Source organism: Mytilus trossulus, chromosome 4, assembly GCF_036588685.1.
Source record: "Mytilus trossulus isolate FHL-02 chromosome 4, PNRI_Mtr1.1.1.hap1, whole genome shotgun sequence".
NCBI classification, from domain to species: domain Eukaryota; kingdom Metazoa; phylum Mollusca; class Bivalvia; order Mytilida; family Mytilidae; genus Mytilus; species Mytilus trossulus.
Genome location: NC_086376.1, coordinates 60,119,323 through 60,142,979, shown reverse-complemented (window position 1 = coordinate 60,142,979; position 23,657 = coordinate 60,119,323). Strand labels below are relative to the sequence as shown.

Sequence of the window (23,657 nt, the reverse complement as noted above, 5' to 3'; positions counted from 1 at the left end):
TGATTTCGACAAATAGTGTCGATTTGTACAATTCTCAAACATATAGGTTAATAAATACCACTTTGTTCCAAACGTATCTCCATCTCGTCACTTCCGAATTCGTTGTCAGCCTGACACACGTAGACTGCAAAATCTGAAGTCTCGAGCGACACAATCGTTAATGAAGACACAGTGACGTCATCTTCTTGGTAAGTTTCAATAGCATATCGTCTGCTTGCTGAAGTAGAAAGTTTTTCTCCATTTTTAAACCAAACAACGCTCCAAGGAAAACCTCGAACTCTACATTCTAAATCACCATTCTCACTTTTCATTTTACGAACTAATGAAGATGCAACTGCTATTTTAGGAGCTCCTGAAATCAGAAAATGTGTACATTGTACTTGATAATAAACATCTGATATTTGTTATTATAATAAGTAGAAGTTTTTAAAAAAAGTGGTCATGTTTGTAAATAAGTAGAAGTTGTTAAGAAAGCGATAACGTTTGTAAATTAGTAGAAATTGTTAAGAAAGTGGTAAGGTTTTAATCTGGAACAAAAGTGTAATATCAAAACCCATGATAGAAAGACATACTATAAAATATCAATTGAAATGACTGAAGTCAATCAAAAGACACAGTAACAAAAACAAGTAAACATACGCATACATATGAATGCCAAAGTTGGATCAAGTAACACCCACTTTGAAAGAGCTATGGGAAATTATAGATGCGGTTGTATGAATAAGAATGGTAAAAGACTAGAAGAACTATATACCACTAACAACTATGTAATAGAAGGGACAATTTTTCCTCATCGAAACATTCATAAATTGACATGGTGCTTTTCTAACCAATGAGACAAGAACCAAATAGATCAGATCATGATAAATGGAATGTGGAAACGATCCCTATTGGATATTAAAGTCAAGAGAGGATCACCATTTAGTTACAGCTGAGATTAAACTCAAACTCACTGATAATGGAAAGAACACAAAATCTATGAAACAGTTTGACATTGAAAAGTTGTAAGAAAGCAATGCACGAAAAGAATATACAACCTTGATTAGAAATAGAAACCAACTTTTTAGAAAACTTAAATGACGAATAAGACACAGAAACAATCGATGATAGTGGGATAAAATCTCTGAAATATTTACTAAAGTTCAAAAGATTCTAACAGAAACAGAAACAGAAAGATTTGATAACACCTAGAATACGGAACAGTATTATCATCGCAAGATATACAAAAAAGAAATTGAATGAGGCAAAATCACAATGTCTTAAGGGAAGATACCATCGTGAATACAGTCAAATACACAGAAAAGTCAATAGTCATTTAGAATGGTACGAAATGACAAGATAACTTACATGGATAGTGTTGCTAAAAATGCAGTAGAAGCGGCTAGCAAAGGCGAGCAAGGAAACGTATATAAAATCATCGAATTATTTCAGGAAAAATTACAGCATTGTATAATATTCCTGTAAAAGACAAGCTAGTAAATAAATTTGTTAACATCCCAAAATGATCAACAAAGAGATAGACAGAAGATTCCAGTAAGAAACTACATAGACCAACGACAATATAACTCCCTATTATAGCAGAAAATAATAATGAAATTGAAATCACCATAGAACCACTTGAAATGCAGAGATAATATCTGTCATTAAAAGTTTAAAAAATGGAAAAGACCTTCTGAATGCTGAACTGTTTAAAATATATTGGGCTTATCTGCCATCCTGCTCTATATATCTGTAAAGACATCTCGAAAAAGGTACAGATAACATACGTCTGAAATAATGGCTCTATAATCAAAATACCAAAAAAGGGAGCACTTAATGATTGTAACAACTGGCGTGACATTACACAACTCTCCATCCCAAGTAAATCCATGGCAAAATTTATTATAAGACAAATTGTAGACTCCAGTGATAACCTACTGTGAAAAAAGCAGGTTTTCGCCCAAGGGACAGATTGCAGAGAGCAAATGTCTACTTTAAGAAATATTATAAAACAATGCACAGAATGGCAACGGCAGCTGTATATAAATTTTGTCGTCTTTGAGAAAGTGTTTGACAGGATCCACATGAACAGTCTTCAGAAAATATTACGATCATATGGCATTCTACAACATCTTATAAACCTCATAAAAGCATTCTACAACATATTCAGATGCAAGGTGTAATACAGTGATATTTACTTTCAAGTATATATAAACAGGAGTCAGACGTGGGTGTGCCATTTCATCGACACTCTTTATCATATTCATAGACTGGATAATGAGACAAAAAACTGCTGAAACACCAAGAGGGGGCACCTTCACCACTTTGGAAGATCTAGATGTTCCTTCAGACCTAGCACTAATGTATAAGACACACCAACACATTCAAGATAAGACCTCAGAACTACAAAAATATTCAGGACAGATGGAGCTGACAATCAACTTAAATAAACTGAAATCATGACGCTAATCGTAAACAACCCAGGGTCATTTTACAAGATGGAAAAACATTACCATATTTTGATACCCTTACATACCTTGGCAGAACTGTTCTTATTAATGGCGGAGCAGAATCTGAGTTTTAAAGACAACTATCAAATGCAACGCCAGATCTTAACAACTTGCAGGCTGTATGGAGATCTGATCAATATATCATTCGGACCTAACTAAAACTTATCATCAGTTTTTTCTTGGCTGTACTTTTGTATGATTCAGAATGTTGGAGGATGACAAACCAAGACCAAAATAAAAAGGCAACAGTTGTTTACCGCTGTTCGAAATTCATAAAATCGATTGAGAGAAAAACGAATCCGGGTTACAAACAAAAACTGAGGGAAACGCACCAAACAGAAGCACAACATTAAAATGTAACACACACAGAAACGAACTATAATATAACAATGGCCATTTTCCGGACTTGTTTCAGGACATTTTAAGTAAAAAAATGGTTGGTTTAAGCTGTCCACACAAAAGTCTCAGAAGGATTTTTCGAACCTTATGGCCATAAATTTTCTTCAAACTATAGCCAACTTGACATGGATGCCAACAAGAAGGTATAGTTACAACTATAATGAGAAGACAGAGGTGGTGGATTGGACATATACCACGGAAAGACTAAGAGGATAACACAAAGGAAGCACTCCACTTGACTCCAGAAAGTAAAAGAAACAGAGGAAGACCTTTAATGACATGGAGGAGAACTGTAGCGACAGAGGCTTGTAAACATCAACAGATTGGACACACTACAGAAAACTGCCAATGAACGACAAAAGTGAAAAATCTTCGTTTCTGCCCTACACGCCAATGGCGTACAAGGCCGATGGTAGTTAGTAAGTAAGTTAACCCAGTCATATACTATGAAGCCATATGTCTGGCCCCATCCTTGTCTGGTTATGTGCATACTACAATGAAATTACCTGTCTTTTCCAAGGTATAATCGTGTGCTGATGATCCATATTTATTTTCTGCTTCACAAGTGTAGGTACCAAAATCATTATCGTCAAGGTAATTGATTCGTAGAGACAAAATTATTGAATCTTTATCTTCATATACATCCTGTCTAAATTTGTTCGACGGTTCGGTTCTGGATATGATGTTTCCATTTCTCCTCCATACAACCTGAGGAAGGGGATACCCCTCTGCAACACATTCGAATATAACAGTCTTACCAGGTTTCTTCGTTACTTGGTCATTCTGGGGGTATATCTGTGGTTTATCTACAAAATGTTGAAAAGAAATGTGAATGACACTTGGTCATCCTATGGTATATCTGAGGTTTATCTACAAAACGGTGAAAAGAAATATCAATGACACTTAGTCCTTCTTGTGGTATATCTGAGGTTCATCTACAAAATGGCAGAAAGAAATGTCAATGATAAAAATTAAGAGAAAAGACAAACGTGGAATAAAGCTTTTCTCAAGACAAGTTCGTGCCACTAAATCAGTAATTGATTCTGAAGTACATTTGAATGCCTTTGACTTTTAAATAGATACAGGAAGATGTGCTGTGAGTGCCAATGAAACAACTCTCCATCAAAATAACAACTTTAAAAAAGTAAACCATTATGCCTTTTTTGTTTTCTTATGGCCATAATTTTATCTGTCCATATTCGAGTTATGCTGTTTCAGTATGGATATGGTATTGTATACTTCTATTCGAGTTCTATAGTACACTTTCTTATAAATCTAAGATCACAAAAGTACAAGTTTACCCTGCCAATAAATATGATATGCGGGGAGGGTTGAGATCCAATAAACATATTTAACCCCGCCGCAATTTTGCGCCTGTCCCTAGTCAGGAGCTTCTGGCCTTTGTTAGTCTTGTATGTTTTAAATTTAAGCTGTTTTTATAAATTCGGAGTTTAGTATGACGTCCATTATCACTGTACTAGTATACATATTTTTTAGGGGCCAGCTGCAGGACACCTACGGGTGAGGGAATTCTCGCTACATTGAAGACCCATAGGTGGACTTCGGCTGTTTTCTGCTCTATGGTCGGGTTGTTGTCGCTTTGACACATTCACCTTTTCCTTTCTCAATTTTATGTTCTCTGATTTTAACGTTATATACTTTTTTAAGTCAGCTTTATAGTTCGAAGATCATCTATTTGTCGAAGTGTGGTATAAATTCGCATGCTATATCCTAATTCTGATTCGTTGACATAAAAAAAAACAGCTGATTACACTTTCTTGTTCTTTGTTTGGTTAAGTGAAATCATAAAAATGATTCAAACTGAAAAACGAATTGATTATAGCGGCAGGGCTTTTAAACATCTTTTAAGAGATTTACAAATTTCAGTTTTGATTTGTTAAATAGGTAAAACAAGTAACTCTATAATATATAAAAAAGGTAAACAAGTTATTTTATAATATGTAAAATAGGTTAAACAAGTCACTCTCAGATTAACTGTAATCAGGTATCTGATGCGGCTCAAATAAACGTGGTGCACTTTTATGAAACTAAAAGTTACTCAGGGATCGATATCGATGTGCATGTACTTACAATGAACAGTTACTATAATTTCTCTGGATACATTTGGTGGTAAATTGTTAGATGCCACACATTCATAAGATCCAGCCGCTTCTCGGGCAATATCATTTATTGATAAAACCGTACCAGTCGTTCCAAGATCTTGAAATAGACATAATTACATAATGAATGACCAATTTCTTGCAATTTGACAAAACTTCAGGCGCGAAAAACATACATTTAAATGTACATCCTTTATGGATACTATTGAACATGTTATAGCAAGATCTAAAAATATCAATTATTATTAATTACACAACGAACGTAAAACAAATTACACACTTCTTAGATGCAAGAGAACCAATTTCATTACGACGTGAAAATATGTTAAAAAGAAAGTCTAGTTTTTGTTTATATCCATAAAAATGTAGATTTCAAAACATTAACACTAAAAAACTATCTATGATATGTCGTGTGCAATAAAAATCTGATCTGACGTTCCAACTTCGAATGGTTACATGATATTCGGAGGTGTAATTGCGAGGATTAGAGGAAGGAATATTGGCTACGACGAAAGAAACATATTTATTGTCATCTGTGACAGGAGAACAGTGAAACCTGTTTTTAAGAGACCAACTAAGGGAGAGCTAAAAAGTGATTTCTTAAGACAGGTGGTCCTTTAATATAGGTTTAATCTCCGTAAAATGCACCACAGAGGGACCTAAAATCAATGGTCTTATAACACAGTTTTTTTGCATAATATATGTGGTCTCTTAAACAGGTTTGACCGTACTTTTTCTTAATGGCCAACTTAATCAGGATGGTGTCCGTAAGCCTACATCTATTTCATTTAACTTTTTCTGATGTGTGTCTTATTGGCAATTATACCCCATCTCTTTACTTTTATATCAATTAACCGTAAGAACAATTTGTTGGAATGTTTCTATGAAAGAAACAATCCCTTTTATGGAAATCTTGTAAGATGAGTTTGTCTTTGTAAGAAATTGTACCAAAGTCAACAGAACTAACATAACTATCACTTCAATTAAATGCCGTTACAGGAGATAATGGAGTTACTGCAGTAAGCCTCTTGTTTGTATAATATATAACAGAAATATTTTTTTTCTTCATTGGAAGATAGAAGTCTTATCGTGCCAAAGTTTCTTTTATCACTGTCAATTTTTTCGGATGAGATTAACTCGATTAAATCATCATACCTGTCGGAACAATTACATTAATGCAAAAAATATATAAACTTTATGGTTTTTAGAAAAGAAAGTGATATCAAATGTTTCGTTTTATTTTCTGACCTTTAAAATTTCCTTATTCAATCATTACTTAACAAAAGATAATTTTAAATGCCTTTGATATCTTTATCACATTGTAAACTACATAGAATAGCCGTAAAGATAAGAATTTTACAATCAATTCAAGAATTTTACAATCAATCTAAGAACTTAACAATCAAGCAAAGTGAGTGTATTTTTAAACCGTTGAGTTTTATCATGTTTATGTGTTCTTTTTCTGGTTTTGTTTTGAAAACATAAACAAATTAGATTCTAAATAAAGATAAGTAAGTTTGCACTTTCATATCTTCTTTTAAAGATATCATTTTTTTTTCAGAATCCTTTTTTTGTTAAATACTATAAAGAAATCTATTTTTTTAATTAAGCTGCGTTTAAATAGTAAGATGTAGATACATCTCAGTGATTGTCTTTTATCCTTAACGCCTCATTTAATGGAATGAAAATAAAATTCGCTTGAAATTTAGAATTGTTAATGTAAGCCGGACGTTACCAAAGGGATATTCAAACTCATACGCCGAAGACGAACTGACAACGTCATGGCAAAAAGTAATGACACCACTTGAATTGTGGTCACAAGTACTAAAAGTTCGCTGTAAATAGTTATCAAATGTACCAGGATTATAATTTTATACGCCAGACGCGCGTTTCGTCTACATAGGACTCATCAGTGACGCTCCTATCAAAATAGTAAAAAATCAAAACAAATACAAAGTTGAAGAGCATTGAGGACCCAAAATTCCAAAAAGTTGTGCCAAATACGGCTAAGGTAATCTACTTCTGGGCTAAGAAAATCCTTAGTTTTTCGAAAAATTCAAAGTTTTGTAAACAGAAAATTTATCAAAAATGACCATATAATTGATATTCATGTCAACACCGAAGTGCTGACTACTGGGCTGGTGATACCCTCGGGGACGAATCGTCCACCAGCAGTGGCATCGACCCAGTGGTGTAAATAGTTATCAAATGTACCAGGATTATAATTTTATACGCCAGACGCGCGTTTCGTCAACATAAGACTCATCAGTGACGCTCCGATCAAAATAGTAAAAAATCAAAACAAATACAAAGTTGAAGAGCATTGAGGACCCAAAATTCCAAAAAGTTGTGCCAAATACGGCTAAGGTAATCTACTCCTGGGGTAAGAAAATCCTTAGTTTTTCGAAAAATTCAAAGTTTTGTAAACAGAAAATTTATCAAAAATGACCATATAATTGATATTCATGTCAACACCGAAGTGCTGACTACTGGGCTGGTGATACCCTCGGGGACGAATCGTCCACCAGAAGTGGCATCGACCCAGTGGTGTAAATAGTTATCAAATGTACCAGGATTATAATTTTATACGCCAGACGCGCGTTTCGTCTACATAAGACTCATCAGTGACGCTCCGATCAAAATAGTAAAAAATCAAAACAAATACAAAGTTGAAGAGCATTGAGGACCCAAAATTCCAAAAAGTTGTGCCAAATACGGCTAAGGTAATCTACTCCTGGGGTAAGAAAATCCTTAGTTTTTCGAAAATTTCAAAGTTTTGTAAACAGAAAATTTATCAAAAATGACCATATAATTGATATTCATGTCAACACCGAAGTGCTGACTACTGGGCTGGTGATACCCTCGGGGACGAATCGTAACCGATGAAATAAAACTTAACAAAATTGTTTCATAAATTTAGTTTTGCACCAGGTTTTTTCGATGGTTTGTTTAATGGGATTTTGTCTCGTCCTTCATATCATAGATACCTTCTTTTGTCTGCTCGGGTGAATCTGTTTCTACAGTTCTGTACCAGCTGATTACAGGTTCCGGTTTCCCTGTAGCTGCACATGTTAATGATAACGTATCCCCTTCCATTACTATTTTAAGATTTGGTGTAGATCTTTGTACGTCCAGCGTTGGTGGTGCTAAATTTGTTTTGCAAAATAAAAATACAGTTTATTGCATGAGTTAGAAATGACTGTTCAGTCTTCCTTACGTGTAAATATCTAGCGAAAAGTTGACCAAAGATCTCAATTCGAATTCTAAAAACAATAGGAAACATGCGAAAACATGAAATCCTGGAAAAATTAATGTGTAGGTTAACTTGACTGAGTTAACATAGAAAACCTGTTGGAAACCTTTAGGCTGATTATCAACTATCCATGGAAGTACTATGTCATTGATATACTAGTTTCATAGAGAATTAGCATTATACATGTTTGTTCTCTATCGCTGACCACAAATTGCAATAGTTTATATTTTTTGCCATTTTGACATAGTACATACATTGTACTTTTAAAGTGACATGTTTCTCTGATTGTCCACCTAACACCATACATATGTATATCCCAGCGTCAGATTCCCGGATGTTGTCTATTACTAAATTATAGTCTGTTTTGTAAGGATGTTGTACAGAGATTCTATCATCTTGTGAATACAGATGGGTGTCTTTAGCTATAGCACCACCGCTCGGTGAAAACCATATAATCTGAAAAGGAATTTCATCACATAGATACGAATATAATATTTGTCTTAATCAGCATTATATATCAAATAAAGGCAGCAGTAGTATACCGCTGTTCGTAAGTCATAAATTGATTGACAGAAATCAAATCTGGGTTACAAACTAAAACTGAGGTAAACACATCAGCTATAACCGGAAACGAAACAACAGAAACACTGCAGTGCTGAAAGATCGTCAAATATTTTTCGGTGTTTTAATTGCTTATATATTTGGCTTGTTTATATTTTTTATTTTCTTCGTATCAAATTAGTTTAGTTCAAGAAAGCCAACCGTTGTACACTTCATTGTGAGAACATGTATATCCTTACTTAATAAAATACTTAGTCTGGCTTTAAATGAAATCAAATGCCAAACTTATACTAAGACATCCTATTTTATTCTTACACTAGACAATGTTGCACTAGAAAACATCTTAATGTATATACTCAAACTACAAGATCCTACGTTTTACTTACCTAGAAAAAGTTTTAGTTATAACAAACAATGTACAAAATTTTACCTCACTAGAAAATCATAAGTTTTTTACACTAGATAATCTTTATAATTACTTGAACAAAATTTTACTTACACTAGAAAATCCTAAGTTTTTGACGACACAGGGTAATACAACGTGCTTTCCTTTTATAGAAGTAATGGTCAAAGAATCGTAGTTTAAAAATGGTGCACCTACAAATAAACAAATGCAACAATAAAAATATCCCCTTGTTACTAGCTATTAATGCTTCGTTTGCTTGAAAATGTTAAAGTTAATTCAGAAAAAAACTCGGACGCATGTAATGTATTGATAGTTGGTTCTTCAGTAAACTAATCAGCATGAATTTGTGTCCGGCAAGTAGTGCGCATAGCATTATTTGGCGTATCGTTGTCTCATTTCCAAACTTTTTTTAATTTTTCAACGTAGTTGATTTTCTAGTTTATCTGATTTTAAAGGAAGTGCAGCAAATGACCAGTAAAGGTGTGAGTGAAAATATTAAACATATTAGTTACCGGCCATGCAGAGGAGTTGTGCCTAGAACTTATTCATCTAAAATTATCAGAGCAGATGTAGACACAACCAAAAGCTTCATAATGAAATTCAATTATAATACTTAGTGGACCATTTGATTGGTTCGACTAATTAAAACAAACTTTATTCCTCAAAACTGATATTTTTAGTTAAAATGGTTTTTTTTCGATTATATTATTTTGCTTATGCATTCTTTTTTTTATACTGAAATCTGCTGTTGTTTTATTTCGAACACATTAGGCTAAAAGAAACTAAGTCTTGGCGTTATCAGTATGTGTTAGTCGAAAAATACTTATCAATTGCATCATCAACACATAATTTAAATATCCATACGTGTAACGAATGTCATTTCAAATTTTTAATCTATGGAATATTTGTTTCACGTCGTTGGCTTGATCAAGATATCAAACAGTCATGACGTGAATACCGTCGTCAATTAAAACATTATTAATAACAAAAAACGTTTGGCATTTAGAAAATGTTTAAAACATGGGTGTGGCGCATTTTAAAGCAGTTCATAAGATTTTAATCAAGATACTTAAATATCAGTTGCAAACAAAATTTATTCCATGATACAATGTAGTACTCCTAAAGAGATAAGATTCGTGGTATCCCCGAGGAGAATGTTAGGGTTTTACATTCATTGGGAAGCAGGTGCACAAATTTTCTATGATAAATAAAAAACTTTTAAAAAAAATCGACCTGATTTCACTGATAACGTCTAAGAAAATTATACATAGCTTTCATTTTTACAAATATTGATATCATGAAAATGTTATAACTTTATTGTTTTCGTATTTCGTTATCTGATTGGAAGAAATGTTTTAGTGTAAATCTGTTAGAAACAAATGACACATGTTCTGTTAAGTTATTATATAAGCTGTAATTGCTAAGGTTATTATGTACGAATACATTTCAATCTGTATATTTTTAAACCTTTTAGATAAAATTCTCTCGAGGAAAGAAATATTTCAAAAATACAAGCAAGTCAAAACATCTGGTAAATCTCGAAGAGTGCAGTGAAAGTTTAATCAATGAACATGAAGCCATGGCCGGAAATTCAAAAGATGCATTAACAAAAACAATCATTTGTAAAAAAGACTTCGTCAAGTTATTATGATATATTATAGTAATATATTATATCTGTTCACTATGCTCATTTATTGTTATATGTTGGTTAAGATTTGCGGGTAAAACAGCGAGGAAAATATCGTTCAATGCCGTTTCAGAATAAAAATAAACTTAACAAAAGACAACCAGATGCTCCGCAGGGCGTAGCTTTATACGACCGCAGAGGTTGAACCCTGAACGGTTGGGGCAAGTATGGACACAACATTCAAGCTGGATTCAGCTCTAAATTTGAATTGTGATTAAATAGTTGACACAGCATAGGTTTCTGACACAGAATGAATGTGTTCTAATGAACTTAAAATTTTTGTTTTCTCTTAGAGCAATTCACTATGCTGTTGAATATTAATCCTCTCCAAAAAATGTTTGAAGAAATTTTCTTTTTATTTATGAAATTTCAAATGAGAAAATTGAACCCAATTTTTTTAATCACATCCCCCTTTCCCTTATTCCAAAACTAATCTTAATTAAAATTTCTAATGGAGTTTGCAACAATAACTACTCATTTAAATACATCATAAAATATTAAGATGTAAAAAAACTGCTTGTTTTCACTGAATGGTAAAGATTATTTTAATTTATCAGTTGGTAGTAAAAAGTGAATATACATTGTATATTGTATATATAACAAAGATTTAAGTTGATTCTGGACAAAGAAAGATAACTCCAAATAAAAAAAATTCTTAAAATTAGATATTTCTTGCTTACTATTCTGGACAAAGAAAGATAACTCTAATTAAAAACAAAATTGCTATTTCACAATATTTTGCAATAAGATATTTCTTGCCATTGCGCAATACTGTGCAATTGAAAAGACTTGCTATTGCACAAAACTTAATATAATAATTTTAGATCCTGATTTGGACCAACTTGAAAACTGGTCCCATAATCAAAAATCTAAGTACATGTTTGGATTCAGCATATCAAAGAACCCCAAGATTTCAATTTTTGTTAAAATCAAACTAAGTTTAATTTTGGACCCTTTGGACTTTAATGTAGACCAATTTGAAAACAAGACCAAAAATGAGGAATCTACATACACAGTTAGATTTGGCATATCAAAGAACCCCATTTATTCAAGTTTTGATGAAATCAAACAAAGTTTAATTTTGGACCCCGATTTGGACCAACTTGAAAACTGGGCCTATAATCAAGAATCTAAGTACATTTTTAGATTCAGCATATCAAAGAACACAAACGATTAATTTTTTGTCAAAATCAAACGAATTTTAATTTTGGACCCTTTGGACCTTAATGTAGACCAATTTGAAAAAGGGACAAAAGTTAAAAATCTACATACACAATTAGATTCGGCATATCAAAGAACCCCAATTATTCAATTTTGATGAAATCAAACAAAGTTTAATTTTGGACCCTTTGGGTCCCTCATTCCTAAACTGTTGGGACCAAAACTCCCAAAATCATTACCAACCTTCCTTTCATGGTCATAAACCTTGTGTTTAATTTCATAGATTTCTATTTACTTATACTAAAGTTATGGTGCGAAAACCAAGAAAAATGCTTATTTGGGTCCCTTTTTGGCCCCTAATTCCTAAACTGTTGTGACCTAAACTCCCAAAATCAATAACAACCTTCCTTTTGTGGTCATAAACATTGTGTTTAAATTTCATTATTTTCTATTTACTTAAACTAAAGTTATTGTGCGAAAACCAAGAATAATGCTTATTTGGGCCCTTTTGTGGCCCCTAATTCCTACACTGTTGAAACCAAAACTCCCAAAATCAATCCCAACCTTTCTTTTGTGGTCATAAACCTTGTGTCAAAATTTCATAGATTTCTATTAACTTAAACTAAAGTTATAGTGCGAAAACCAAGAAAATGCTTATTTGGGCCCTTTTTGGCCCCTAATTCCTAAAATGTTGGGACCAAAACTCCCAAAATCAATAGCAACCTTCCTTTTGTGGTCATAAACCTTGTGATAAAATTTTATAGATTTATATTCACTTTTACTAAAGTTAGAGTGCGAAAACTAAAAGTATTCGGACGACGACGACGACGACGACGACGACGACGCCAACGTGATAGCAATATACGACGAAAATTTTTTCAAAATTTGCGGTCGTATAAAAATCAAGAAAATCTGGAATACAAGATGGATGTACTAAGACAACAATCTCATGAAATAATAACATATAACCAGTTATCATAGGAACAGTGCTTTTATTGCAGCACTTCATTTTGATAGTTGACTGTCTTGAACAATGATCAAGATGATCCCTGCCATAAACTTCAACTTTTTGATTTTAAAATAAATGAGACACAGATGATCCTCGTGCATGTAATGTTATAAAGGGAAATAACTCAAGACCTGTAAAAGTGATGCAATCCAAATTTTGTACTTGAACTGAGTTTTTTGGTAAAAAACATTGTGTATAAGTTTCAAAATATTTGGTTGAGGCAAACTAAAGTTAGAGAATGGAAATCAATCCTGACGTATTGATGGACAAACATACAGATAAGGGTAAAACTTAATGCCTCCTCAGCTACAACAGGGGCATAAAAATACATACCACATTTAGGGATATCACATAATTCTGTATGATGATATGAAGGGTCGGTATAGCACCATGGTCCTGTATATGTACCATTTGGGTTTCTACACAGGTGATGGTTTCCTATAAAATAAATGTAATATAACAAAAAACAAGAATATGTGTCCATACAACTCCATAGGTGATACCAATGTCCTGCTCCCACAATCACATTTTCATGTTCAGTTCACCAATCTCAGTCAAAACCCTAATCTTTTCAACATGAACATGAATCGGACCAAAATATTTTAAATACTCATATGCATATGTTTTTGACATGAGAGCAAAATGAGAATGAAATCAGATGAGCATATTTATATTTTACATTGACAGGAAAACCAGAATTTTGTGTGATTTGAAAAATCTTTACATGTTTCAGACCAGTTATAAAGATATTTTAATGTAGTTAAAATATATTATGCAATCCTGTTATCAGGGCAGAGAAAACTTTGTTTTGCTTCACTGAATGATATATAGATCATGAATGGAATAGAAATAATCTAAACTTATCAATATACAGATATATGATGATTATACCAACAAAAACTTTCTTACTCAGACATAAATTAATGTGTCTGTCCCAAGTTAAACCCAATGTCTGTACTATTTTGTTTTTGTCAATTTAGATTTTAATGTCTCATTTTTACAGTGATAAAGAGCTAGATTATGACAAAGATGCTTGTTGATCATGTATGCCACCCTTTACTCATCCTTTTTTTGTTGAATTTTGTTTGAATAAACTGTCATTAATGTTTGATGAAATCTTTTATTTTTTAAACATATGTGAAGATAAAGTCAGTCTTATAGTAATCTAAAAGAAGTTACAAGAGAAACAATTGCTCAATACACATCTTTGGTAGTCACTGCTTAATTTATGGATGATGCCTTTGTTTTAAGCCTCTTTTTGGCATATAGATGTCTGTTTTCTTAATTGTTTATCATCCACTAACCTAGATCAGGATATTCACTGCCTTTAAAATGTGGATTATTTTTCCAGTTCATACACGGCCTTCCAGACCGACTGTGATTGATAGATCCTTTGTATTTCATGCCATTACCACCATAACATGTGTGAACTTAAAAAACAAGGAAACAGTAAATAAGCATAGAAATTCACACAATATATTGATATTAGAGGAAGGTATAAAATCGTGTTACAATTCCTTTTTGCAAATACATAATACAGAAGTCTGAAAATAAAATAAAATATAATCACAATGTATAGTGTCTGACTAGGCATATCATTGTCTACCATTTTAATTCTGATTGAATGGAAACTTTTAACAGATGTAGCGTTAATTAAAAAAAATAAAAAGTTATAAAACAAGTTTTCTCCTTTAATTTGCCAATATTTCATCAAGCTTTTTCATTGTACTGTTACCTAACTTTTAGTGGTGTTATTAATGACAATTTCCATATATTGTTTATAATGCATTAGTTTAAGTGTTCTTCAGATTATCAATAGTACAATGTACTTTACAAATAACATAAATCAAGCAATTTGTGTTTCAACAACTAGCTTTTTTTTGAAAACCTTTCAGTACAAACTGAATAGCTTCTATAATTATTAACAAAAGAATCTTTGACTGGTATACTTGACTTCATAATTTTTCAATTTTGTGAATCACAACTAAAAAAAACCACCAAAAAACGAAACAATAATTTTCTATAAGGATGTGACATACCTTCTGGTCGTTGTGTAGGATCAATGGGTACATTAATACCTTTACATTTATCCCCCTCTGGGGTACCTCTTGGTGGTAAGTCATAGCACTTTGGAAGGAAACCTTCTCCTAAAAACAAAAAAAAATATTTTAATTATGCAAATGATACTACTAGTTCTGAGTTATGTATGTGCTTTTGATCCATTTTTATGTCTCATTATGACTTCTAGATGAAGAATAGCAGTTAAAGTGCTGTTCTATTGCTTTGGGTTATGTCAAGTGCCCAGAGGGTTAAACATCATGAATTCGCTGTTTCAGAATCTAATGCATTCTGGGTAATATTTTCAAAAACGTACACTAAAGTGTTTTGATTGGTTTAAAACGTTATAAACAATGGAAATTCAATAACATAACGTTCTTTTCACTTTTGGGTATGAACAATGAAATTACTCATGATGCTTTAGATTCTGAAACAGCCAATTGTCACACTACATCCCTTGTTTTTTTATTATACACATAATTGTCAGGAGCTTTGGTATTTAAAACCTTCAAACTGTTAACAAAACTGAACCATATAACTACATCTGAAACAGTTTGAAGTCTGTTTGAAGTTATTTACAAAAGATTTTACATGTATTCCTTCTAATTGAATGTTACAAGAAGTGTTCACTTTTTAACAAAGATCAGAGGTTATTTCAGTTAAAAAAACTAGAGGCACCAGGTGTTAACAGATGTCCAAATCTCATAAATAAATTCAGACAATACAAATCAAGGTAAAAAAAAGAACAACAAAGGGTACTCCAAAAGAACCAGTACATCATATTAAAAAGGGCCACTTTTAAATCATATTCCAATAATCAGATATCAACCCATATAACAGCAAACTTACCAATCATTGGATGGTGTCGACCAATGACATATTCCTTTTTACAGATAGTGCCCTCTAGCATTTCACACTCGTCTCTGCAGACTTTACGAGGGGTAGGGTTGATATGTTGACGATCACATAAAGGGAAGGTGTAGAAACATAGAAATTCTATGGCATACTTCTGACATTCAGCTGACATATCACTGGAGGCAGCAATCACAGTAAAAGCAGCTGAAAAGATTGCAATACAATATTTTACTTACACAGTACATTTTTTGAGTTATGTCCCTTTTAACATCAATTCTCTTTTTCATTCTACTATGACAGTATTAGCTAAAAAGTATCTAAACATGTAAAAGCTGATTGGTACCTTAGATAAATCATGAAGCAGGAAAAAAGGAAATAGGCCAATTTCCCATTGCATGACCAAAACCCAATCAGGGAGATCTTTTAATTTTACTTAGTTGACACTGTCAGTTTGCCTAAGTGATCCATCTGTAGATATAAAACTTAAGCCAATTAATTGTAAATTTAATCTTGCTTCATTTGTTTCTATCTTTAGAGCACTTGATCAAAGTGGAGAACATGGGATAAAAAATATTTATATAACGGTTGGACAGACAGAGGTAAAACCGTATACCCCCACTTTTTGAAGCAATGAATGCAGGTTCCTAGTTTCAGACCCTAATCTTTCCCAGAAAAACATGTATAAATTGTTGATAAAAGTGTTGACTCTGCCACTGCTAATTCATACATACCAATAAATTTTTCTTCCTTTACACCTTGAGCATACTCAGAATTGACATAAATTGTCTGATTGCCTATAAACCTGGCACACATGTTTCCTCGAAACGGTTGACAGAAACCATTGCTGTCATCTTTAGTACTGCCACTGCTTTCCTCTTTCAATCTGTAAAAGTTAGTATTCAGAAATTCTAATCTCTTTCTTCTCCATATTATCATTAAAATCATTTTGCCAGCTAGGAAAGATGATTTTTTTTTAATAATGTATTGACAATTATAATACGATCACCATAACAGATTGGTTCATCTATTTTACATGTTATTTCCCAATTTTATACATTTATTTGACATGTTTCTCTTAAAATATGTCTTTCCTCCCATAAATGAGAAACCTGTTCATAGTTTCTTTGATATCCATTTCTATTCTAAGGTATAATGTATGTAAAGATCAGATAACAGCAAGCATTTGCCTTTATGCATTTATACACAAACTAAAAACTATCACAAAATTCAACATGCTTTAAAAATAATATGAGCATACAAATGTACAACATACATATTTCAGATGTATAATTCAAAAATGTATGCTGTATGTATTATGAAATATGTTGCGATTTATATTGTGTATAATATGCTCCTGTTACACAGTCTTCTACGGCTGAGCTTTCTTTAATAAACTATGAAACTAGTAAATTATGTCAAATCAAAGTAAATTACACATTTGAAATATTCATAATTAAAAGATTTGAATGGTGCATTTCTATCAATTTACAAATTTGTGCAACTGATTGTCTGAAGTCTTATGTCCTCTTCTGTCTTTTTTGTTTTATAATTTTTTATGAATATATCATATTTATGCCATGTATATGCTACTAAATTAGTTTCAATCTGTATAACTGTATAGTGTGAAGGTTAACTAGTGTAAGGGTTAACTGAAGTGTAAAGGTTAACTTTATAGTGTAAAGGTAAAGGTAAACTGTATAGTGAGAGGTTAACTGTTATAGTGTAAAGGTTAACTATAAAGTGTCAAGGTTAACTGTATAGTGTCAAGGTTAACTATAAAGTGTCAAGGTTAACTGTATAGTGTCAAGGTTAACTATATAGTGTAAAGGTTAACTGTTGTAGTTTAAAGGTTTACTATAAAGTGTCAAGGTAAACTGTATAGTGTAAAGGTAAAGGTAAACTGTATAGTGAGAGGTTAACTGTCATAGTGTAAAGGTTAACTATAAAGTGTCAAGGTTAACTATAAAGTGTCAAGGTTAACTGTATAATGTAAAGGTTAACTCCATTGGGCAAATGTTAACTATTTAGTGTAAAGGTTTGCTCATGTACAGGTTAACTGTATAGTATCATGGGTTAATTGCATATTGTAAAGATCAACAGCTCTTGTATAATAGTCTTATTAGTTGTTACATTTAGAGTAAGAACATGAAAATTATTATGCAAAGCATTATTAGGAAAAAGCTTGAGAAAAATTAGCTTGAAGCTAACTCAATACAGTATTGTTACAAATAGAAAATTAATATTGATTCACATTAGAGCTAAAAATGTACAGAATTTAATAATTTCATCTTGCAATGTTTTTTATAATTTCTAAATATTTTTCTTCTTTTGCGTGCTCTTTACCATTATTATACAGGTTTAATAATATTTTATATCAGATCTAGTCACTGCAAGATGAAATATTTTACATAGAATTAGTTTTTAAAGAAGAGGATAGTGAATGCAGTGTAATTGAAAACACAGAAAATTCACAAAAGGCAAGTGCAAGCCATCAAAATATATATAAACATATGAATGACTGCCGCAGAATAGCCAAAAAGCAGGATGACAATATATAGATACAATTAAGAATTGGGATTTCATATGTGCTTCTATTTACACAGATTTTTTTTCAATTTTTATGTACTAATTCAAAAAGATGGGTGGCAGAGCTGCAAATGCTTGCTGACCCCTCATAATTTGCAATTAAAAAATCAAAAAATCTTTCACAAATTAAAATTTAAAGCACTAGCAATCAAAACTATATAAAGAGTGTGTATGAAATCCTACAAATAGTCAGGGAAAAAGTATAATTAAAAGATAAAAAATGTAAATAGAAGCCATGCAAACCCTCAATCCATTAAAATGATTACTTACTTTTTATATATTTCTGGATCATACTTTCCAGAAAATCTTTAAAGAAAATTTTCCATCTTAAAATGCAACTTAAGACAAGTTTTTTGGTCATAGTATTTAACCATTTTTAGATTAGTCTATACACTTTCTTTCTCTACTTCTTCATTTAATTAGAAGATAAGTAAAAAATATTCTTACTGTTACTTTCTTTTAATTCAAAATGAAATTTATAGAGAATTTACAAAAAATAATAACTGAGTTCTTATTTTCATAATCAATTTATAGACTTTGAACCATGTGTTAAAATAAATCCAAATTCTGTTCAGTTTGAAGAATACATTTGTCGAATGCAAATGTATAAATAAACAACCTTTTAATTCCAGAGATGGAATATTTCCTGGTATTGACTGAACTTACCTATCTGTATCATCCCCTAGATCTGGGAATGATGAATCCACATCAGTCTTAGATCCTCCACCCTTGTTATCCTTTTTGGGAGGATGTTCTGTGGAAAAAAATGTGGAAATACAATATTAGAGAGGTAAAAATCAGTATTAATTGGTTATGAAATGATATAAAATTAAATCTTTTATAAGAAAATTGAAAAGAAATACAAACTAGAAATAAATAAAATAATATGGTAAAATTTGGTGGCTTGAGGATCCAAAAAACTACACATTAACAGATTTTTATTATGGACTAGAGTTTTTTTTAACACAAATGGAGATATAAAAGAATTTAAAAACTCCATAACCTTTGAACTATGATAGCCAACTTATTATCATTATAGCTTAACAAATGTTCAGCTATTTCTGACACTATCAGCTGAATGCAGGTGAAAACAATTAAATATTGGGATATTTTTTAAATGTTAATTTAATGCTTTTCAAACAGATAAAAGAAATAATTTAGTATGACTCCACCTTAAAATTAAGCAGGTGGTGGCACTGTAAATGGAAATTTAAATTGCATTCTGAATCTTAAATACCTATTAATTTTGATAATAGTAAAGCAATGGGATAAAGCTTGCAAATACTAGAATTCAAATTAATTACTGAAGAAGAAAAAAGTGATAGTGCTGAATACATGAAGCTTAGTAACTGTCTTGTTAAATAACAGTATGTTTGAGAGATAAAAATCTGAATCTTAGAACTTTATGATTTACTTTAGTTGTAAAATAGTTGTCCCCCTTTGACCTACCATTTTTGATCTGTAGATAAGCTGTAGCATTTTTGTTTCCAGCCCTGTTAGCAGCTATACACATATAATAACCACTGTCATGGGGTACTGATTTCTCTATCTTCAATCTGAAAAAATAAATAAATTTATAAGTTGCTAATTGAATGTTCTTTATAATTCAGCATCCTAGCTAAGTTTTTGTTTGTTTTCAGAATAGCTATTTACTGTTATTATTTGTTTTGAAACCATTACTGTACAATGGCATGAAGTTCAAGAATACAAAAAACAACAAGCATGAAAAATACAAGAACAGTTGCCACAGTTGTTATTAAATTGTTTACAGTTCCGAGCACTTATAATGTAAACTATGAAAACAGTTATTTATTTTTCAATGTCTTCTTTTGATGATTTTTGTCTGTAATATTTAGTTTTGTCTTTTCATCAACATTTAAGATTAGAAGTTATAGTGCTTTTTATCTATTATAGCTTGTTTTGAATCCATTTCTGTACAGTGGCATGTAATTCATGGATAAATAAATTACAAGAATGAAATGCATAAGAACAGTTACTGCTATCTTGCGAAAAAATTGTTTACATTTCTGCACACCTAAAAAGTAAACTACGAACATGCTTGCTTATTTTACATACAAAAGATGTTAAATATTGCCAACATGAACAGATTTATAACTGCTTACAACCAGATGATAGCTATCCCTCACCTAAACACATAATCCTTGTATTAACTCCATATTACTTTGACTAATTTAAATCTATAGGCTGTAGGAGATAATACATCTGGTTTATTTTCTTACTCTTAACAAAAGTTTATTTTAACAATTTTTGTATTTATCTTAATCCACTAAATGGTTTATTTTATGTTCTCGCATCCCTCCTTTGTTTAAATCATCAACAGTAAAATTAACCTTTACTTTAAAACTATATTTTCAATCACTCATTTTACTATCTTCTGAAATTTCCAAATCTTTTTAATAATCAAAAATACAATGTTGAAAGATTACAATCTTCTGCAGTTTCCAAATCTTTGTAAAAATCAAATACACAATGTTGAAAGATTACAAGAAAATACAAAAAATTATTACCTTGAACCCCATGGCGTCAATTTCACATTGAATCGGTCCTCTTTATCTCCAATTTCTATGCTGTCTTTGAACCAACTGTACTTGGGAAACGGGTTTCCAGAAATCTCACAACGGAGACGTACAATTTCCCCTTTATACTTGGTGGTATTCTTCATTTCAAAGTCTACATTCAAGGTGGGTTGTCCTCCAACTGCAAAACACAAAGATTTAAAAAAGTTTGTTACAACAGCTGTTTTCTATGTTAAATTTTTAGTTGCTGTACACGAAATTTAGATATCTTTTCAGCTTATCAAAACACCAAGCTTACAAGGGTAAACATAAAATGCTAGCTGATGGTTAGAATTAGAGGAAATTACAATCAAATTAAACAGGTCATTTGGAATGTAACAACTGAGAGGCTCTTAAACATCTAAATTCACACCCAAACACTCAAGTTTGTAAGTGGCACTGTCTAAAGTCATACTTAACATTTGACCTTGAATGTGACACAGTCACAAATACTTTTAACTTGAGATAATAATATGGTGTTGAAAATGATATTTTCTTTGAAATATTCTTCAATATAAACAAGTATCAAAAGGAAGCCATGTGATCTCTAAGGAGGTTACTCCTCTGGAGCCAACCTACCATGTCTACCAATACAGACAAAGTTATCAAGCTTATCAAAGACATAAACATTAAATCCAAAAAAAATATCTTTTAATGTTGGAAGCTGATATTGCTTGTATGTAATTACAGTAAAACCTGTGTAAAGCAAACAATATGTAAACAAGAAACCTGTCTAAACAGAACTATTGTATGAGGACTTGTAGCAAATATCCTTTAATAATATAACCTGGATATACCAAACAGCTTTCTTATTCAAACAAAATCTTCAAGTAGAAAAAAGTTTTGACATTGGCTGCTTTCACTGTACGTTGTACAAGATTTATATCTGTCTATATTAAATGTTGTATTTGTGTTTGCTTGACCCATATGGGTGTATTTTTGCAAATAAAATTATTATTATTATTATTTATTTAAAAGTGAGGACACTAAATAATGTGGTTGGTAGCTGTCAATACATTTAAGAGCTGAGAAACTTTGAAAATTTAACATCATTCTCGAATAAAATTTCTTGATGTTATAACCTTTTAATGGTAAGTTACATTCTAAAGATTGACAGACCTGCTGACCCTTTTAGATAGTTTATGCTTCATTTGCCAAACAATTTGATTTGAGAGTTCAATAAGGAGGCCAGGAGGTGTGAAATGCCAAAGATTTGCCAACTTGTTACAGGATGTTAAAAAACAGAGTACAAAAAAACTGACTCTGGAGCAATGTGCATAACAGTGCTATAAACAACTGCAGCCCTGTCAAATTGGAATCTGACATCTAAATTAACCTACCCATCAAAATAAATGATGCATTCCCTTACAGAATGATAAAGCTATGCCAATGTTAATTAGGTGAACAATTCGTGTTTATATAAATTAAGAGGTGTAAACACTGGCAAGATAAGATCACCAGGACCTTTAGTACAATTCAGATTCCTTCATCTTTTTTTATTAAAAAGGCGGGAAGAAGATAACAATTAAAAAAAAAAAGAAAAATTAAATACAAATTAAACAGTATGGAAATGACCGTCACCAACAAACAAATGAATGTCCACAATAAAATGAAGATTGCAGAGCATCACTAACCCAAACAAAAATTGGTGACAAACTAAAATAAGTTTGAAGGGTCAGCAGTTTTAACTCCATTATCTGCACCCAATGGATGAAATAAATCTCATGTGGTTTTTGGAAGAAAACATATGCAACCAGATGCTCCGCAGGGCGTAGCTTTATACGACCGCAGAGGTTGAACCCTGAACGGTTGGGGCAAGTATGGACACAACATTCAAGCTGGATTCCGCTCTAAATTTGGATTGTGATTAAATAGTTGACACAGCATAGGTTTTTGACACAGAATGAATGTATTCAAATGAACTTAAATTGTTTGTTTTCTCTTAGAGCAATTCACTATGCTGTTGAATATTAATCCTCTCAAAAAAATGTTTGAAGAAATTTTCTTTTTATTTATGAAATTTCAAATGAGAAAAATTTAACCCAATTTTTTATTCACATCCCCCTTTCCCTTATTCCAAAACTAATTTGAATTAAAATATTCTAATGGAGTTTGCAACAATTACTACTCATTTAAATACATGATGTAAAAAAACTGCTTGTTATCACTGAATGGTAAAGATTATTTAAATTTATCAGTTGGTAGTAAAAAGTGAATATACATTGTTTATTGTATATAACAAAGATTTAAGTTGATTCTGGACAAAGAAAGATAACTCCAATTAAAAAAAAATCTTGCAATAAGATATTTCTTGCTTACTATTTTGGACAAAGAAAGATAACTCTAATTAAAAAAAAAATTGCTATTTCACAATATTGTGAAATTAGATATTTCTTGCCATTGCACAATACTGTGCAATTGAAAAGACTTGCTATTCCACAATACTTAATATAATAATTTTAGATCCTGATTTGGACCAACTTGAAAACTGGGCCCA

The 23,657-nt window shown here is 31.7% G+C and overlaps 1 protein-coding gene across 2 annotated transcripts in view; it reads right to left on the bottom strand.

Annotated features, from left to right (window-relative positions):
• Positions 1-23,657, bottom strand: part of LOC134715661 (hemicentin-1-like) — a 50,372-nt gene that overhangs the window by 8,935 nt on the left and 17,780 nt on the right. For both annotated transcript variants that reach the window (XM_063577986.1, XM_063577987.1), the window contains exons 2-7: positions 9,322-9,419; positions 8,516-8,717; positions 7,996-8,154; positions 4,980-5,108; positions 3,395-3,694; positions 59-352 (exon numbers count right to left, since the gene is read on the bottom strand). In XM_063577986.1, coding sequence (XP_063434056.1) covers positions 59-352; positions 3,395-3,694; positions 4,980-5,108; positions 7,996-8,154; positions 8,516-8,717; positions 9,322-9,419 — 1,182 coding nt within the window. The remainder of the gene's footprint in view (positions 1-58; positions 353-3,394; positions 3,695-4,979; positions 5,109-7,995; positions 8,155-8,515; positions 8,718-9,321; positions 9,420-23,657) is intronic.